Source organism: Amphibalanus amphitrite, unplaced genomic scaffold (genome assembly GCF_019059575.1).
Source record: "Amphibalanus amphitrite isolate SeventyFive unplaced genomic scaffold, NRLGWU_Aamphi_draft 000479F_arrow, whole genome shotgun sequence".
NCBI lineage: Eukaryota > Metazoa > Arthropoda > Thecostraca > Balanomorpha > Balanidae > Amphibalanus > Amphibalanus amphitrite.
The window spans coordinates 327,409-331,653 of NW_024881973.1; the positions used below are offsets into that span (position 1 = coordinate 327,409).

Here is a 4,245-nt window from a genome sequence, read left to right on the forward strand (position 1 = left end):
ACGCCAGTTACATAAGTAAAGCTGCTGCAGACGAGCTCGGACTACAAGGAGAAGTCAAATTTGAGCTTGGGACGGTCAATGGCAAGACGGATGTGAAAATGACGTCAGGAGCTGTCCGGATAGCCTCTACCCAGAGTAGGTTTGAAACGTCCTTAGATGTTCACGTCATTCCCAGTCTGGAAGGAGCCTCCGTATGTACGAGCTGGCAGGATGTGAAGCAGCGTTGGCCACACATGGTAGACATCCCCTTTCCAAAGATGGCTGGAAGAGAAGTGGACCTACTGATCGGTCTTAGCCCTGAGACAATGCCCATCTTTGTGCCTCTGAAGACTGTCTCCGGCGAGAGTTCGAGCCCAGTCGCTGTCCTAACGCCACTTGGATGGACAGCATTCGGCTGCGTTCAAGACAATGAAGATCCTTCTAACCTACAAAAGCTGAAGAGCATGACAAACGTCGCAAGAACCTTGAGAACTTGCCTGACAGATAAGTCACTAAACGAAGAAATTCAAGCAATGAGAGCGATGACAGATCTGGAGGTGCTGGACGTCAAGACCACCGAGACCAATCTTCTGTCAGCTGAAGAAAAAGTGGCTATGAAGAAAGCTGCAAGTTCATTGAAGAAACAAGGAAGTAGATATCAAGTTGCAGTACCATGGCGAGAAAACGAACCGCAGCTGAAAAGCAACTACGAATCTGCGCTGATTCGCCTAGTGAAGCTGGAGAATTCTCTTCATCGTCGGGGAGCTCATCTTGCTGCAAAGTATAACGACATTCTTGAAGAGTACGTGAAGAAAGGTTATATGACCAAAACTCCCACGGCGCAGAGATCAAACAGTGGAGAGGATGAGTGGTTCCTTCCACACTTTCCCGTCATTCGAGAGGACAAGGCGTCATCCAAGATCCGAATCGTGTACGACGCAGCGGCCAAAAGTGAGGGAATCAGTCTCAACTCACAGCTCCTTCCGGGACCATCGCTTTACAGCGACCTGATCGAAACGCTAGTCGGATTCAGACAACATCCTATCGCCTTAGTCGGAGATGTAAAGGAGATGTTCCTTCAAGTCGAGCTGGCGCCAAAAGATCAGAAGTTCCACCGCGTTCTATGGCGCAACATGAAGCAAGATGAAGAACCAACAGTTTTTGAGGCCAAAAGATGGATCTTCGGAAACGCTGCAGCACCGTTCGTCGCGCAGTTTGTTCTGAAGGAGCATGCGCGACTCAACGCAGAGAAGTACCCTGTTGCGTCTGAAGTAATCAGCAAGCACGTTTACATGGACGACGAGATCGCATCATTTAAGGATTCGGAATCCGCCATCGGAGCAAGGAGGCAAGTTAGTGAGCTGCTGGAAGATGCTGGCATGAAGATGACGAAGTGGAAATCAAACAGTCAAGAAGTGATGGAAACAGTACCAGAAGAAGACAGAGCCGGCACCTCAAAACACTTCATTGAAGACAAAGGATCAGAACCAACCAAAGCTCTCGGCGTGGTGTGGTCGACAGAAGACGACATTCTATCACTGGATGTGTCCAAGCGACCGCCGGTGACAGGAAGATGGACCAAGAGAGCTGTTCTGAAGGAGATGGCTGCCATCTTCGACCCGTTGTGCCTATTCGCACCATTCACACTCCGTGCCAAGATGTTATTTCAGCAAACCTGGGACTGCACGATCAAGTGGGACGACATCCTACCTGAGGATCAGCAGAAACAGTGGAACGCGTGGTTCTCCGAACTCGCAGAACTGGAGACCATAGCTGTGCCAAGATGTATTCACCGCTTCAAGGGTGAACCTGACCAAGAGCTCCATGTCTTCAGTGATGCCTCTGAGCAGGCATATGCCGCTGCTGTATATGTCGTATCCGAAAGCATGGGTGAGAGGTGCTCCAATCTCGTCCTGGCACGTGCCAGAGTGGCACCGAAAGCAAAGAAGAAGACGATCGCCAGACTGGAACTCATGGGGGCGCTCTTGGGACTGCGTCTAGTCAAGAAAGTGTGCAGCGCTCTTGGGAAGGAGCTATGTGAGGTCCATTTCTGGTCAGACTCAATGGATGTCCTCTGCTGGATCAGAAACGAAGTTTCTAGGTTTCAAGCATTTGTGGCCCACCGAGTGTCAGAAATCCGTGAGTGTACGGTGCCGGAGCAATGGCAGCACGTACCAGGCAAGGAAAACCCAGCCGACGCGCCGACAAGAGGACTGAGTCTCGAGGCGCTTCGAGGTCACAGGCTGTGGTGGCATGGGCCGGAGTTCCTGGTGGATGAAGACCGTACATGGCCGACAAAAAGACACTTCAGTGATGAAGATTTTGACAGAACCGAACTGGTCAGACGAGAGCAAAGAAACACGTTCGCCATAAGAGCTCCAGCCTCAAGCGCGGAGTTACGACTCCTCCCGGAAAAGTTCTCTAGCTGGACTAGGTTCATTCGAATCACAGCCTGGGTGATGCGATTCATCAAAGCACTGAAAGAAAAACTGAGAAAACGCCCAGCCAGATGTACTGAACCAGAGGGGCTAGGTCCAACTGAAGTAGATGAAGCGGAACAGTTCTGGATTAAACGAGCTCAGGAAGAGTCATTTTCTGAAGAAATGAAGCAGCTGAAGACAAGTGAAGGATCCGGTGTCAAAAGATGTCGTCAAAGCTCAGTGAAGAAGCTGTGTCCATTCATGGACGAGGACGGCATACTCAGAGTTGGAGGCAGGCTACAGCGCTCCGACTTGAGCTACAGCGCCAAGCATCCTGTTCTGCTTCCAAAGGGACACCCAATCAGCAGACTGATAATTCGTCAGCTGCACGAGGACACTGAACATGGCTTAGGTGTAGAGCACACCTTGGCCAGCTTACGAACGCGCTTCTGGGTGCCTGCTGCGCGGGAGATGATCAAGAAATGCATTCACCAGTGCGTAAAGTGTCAGAAGCTCCGAAAGTCAGCCGAGACACAAGTGATGGCGCCCAAGCAAAGCAACCAAGTGAGAACGCGCTTCCGCGCCTTTGACAAGACGGCAGTTGACTTTGCAGGACCATTCCTGACAAAACAAGGTCGTGGAAAGGTCAGGCAAAAACGGTACCTATGTATCTTCACCTGCCTCCAGGTCAGAGCCGTTCATCTGGAGATGACGTACGGGCTAGATACATCCAGTTTCATTCGGGCTCTGATGAGATTCATTTCCAGAAAAGGCGAGCCCTCAGAGATCATATCTGACAATGGAAGAAACTTCACACGGGCTTCAAAGGAACTGCAGCAGTCCTTTCACGGATTGGACAACAGTCAGATTCAGCGTGAACTTCTGAAGTCACGCACGAAGTGGACGTTCATTCCTCCTGGTGCTCCACACTTCAATGGAGCGTGTGAAGCAATGGTAAAGATCGCGAAGAGAGCGTTGATGAAGACTCTCGAGCATGCTGACCTCTCTGATGAAGAGCTGCAGACAGCGTTCTGTAAAGTAGAGGCGCTGATGAACACAAGGCCACTGACGGTGTTATCCAACGACCCAACTGATGACCAGCCGCTCACGCCAGCCAACTTCCTCGTGGGTCACACAGCAATCGAGATGACAGTATCATCAGATTCCAATGAGGCGGGGGTAAGGCAGCGCTGGAAACGTATACAACAGCTGTCAACAGAGTACTGGAGGCGATGGCTCAGGGAATATCTGCCGTCGCTACAGCGGAGACAGAAGTGGCTTGATCCGAAACCCGACATAGCACCTGGTGACGTGGTGTTGGTGGTCGACCCGTCTTCTCCACGAGGAAAGTGGCCGATGGGACGCATAGACCAAGTGATGAGAGGTGACGATGGTCACGTCAGAGTGGCGTCTGTGAGGATGCGAGACAAGATCGTCACAAGACCAGTCACAAAGATGGTCCGACTGGATGTCAGCGGCCTGCTGGTGTAATTGTTGGATTGGGAACAATCCAAAGTGAGGGGAAGATGTTTGGGAGGATTTTATATCAATGAGGCTCGAGCGTGAGCTGCTCGAGAAATGAAAAAAGATTTTTACTGAAAATAGAGGAGTCAACATGAAGTGTTAAGAGTGTTTAAACCGTTATTAAGTACTTAGCAATTTAAGCTGGTTTATTTATTAAGTATCACATTTATTTAAGATTTAAGATTACAAAACACAACGCGAGGATAGCAAAACTATAATAACAGCCACCTTTAACATGGGGATTGAAACTGAGATAGCAATCTTGTAGCCCGTGTCCGAAAACCCCCCAGTTGATCTCCTCACGGCCGATTTCGGCCTCCAT

At 50.2% G+C, this 4,245-nt stretch overlaps 1 protein-coding gene across 1 annotated transcript; it reads left to right on the forward strand.

The window, feature by feature from the left end:
* Positions 1–521: 521 nt before the first annotated feature.
* LOC122392281 lies at positions 522–3,890 on the forward strand. The gene is made up of 2 exons (XM_043386968.1): positions 522–2,016; positions 3,514–3,890. Exons 1-2 carry the CDS (start codon positions 522–524, stop codon positions 3,888–3,890), a joined length of 1,872 nt encoding a protein of 623 aa, XP_043242903.1.
* Positions 3,891–4,245: the final 355 nt, after the last annotated feature.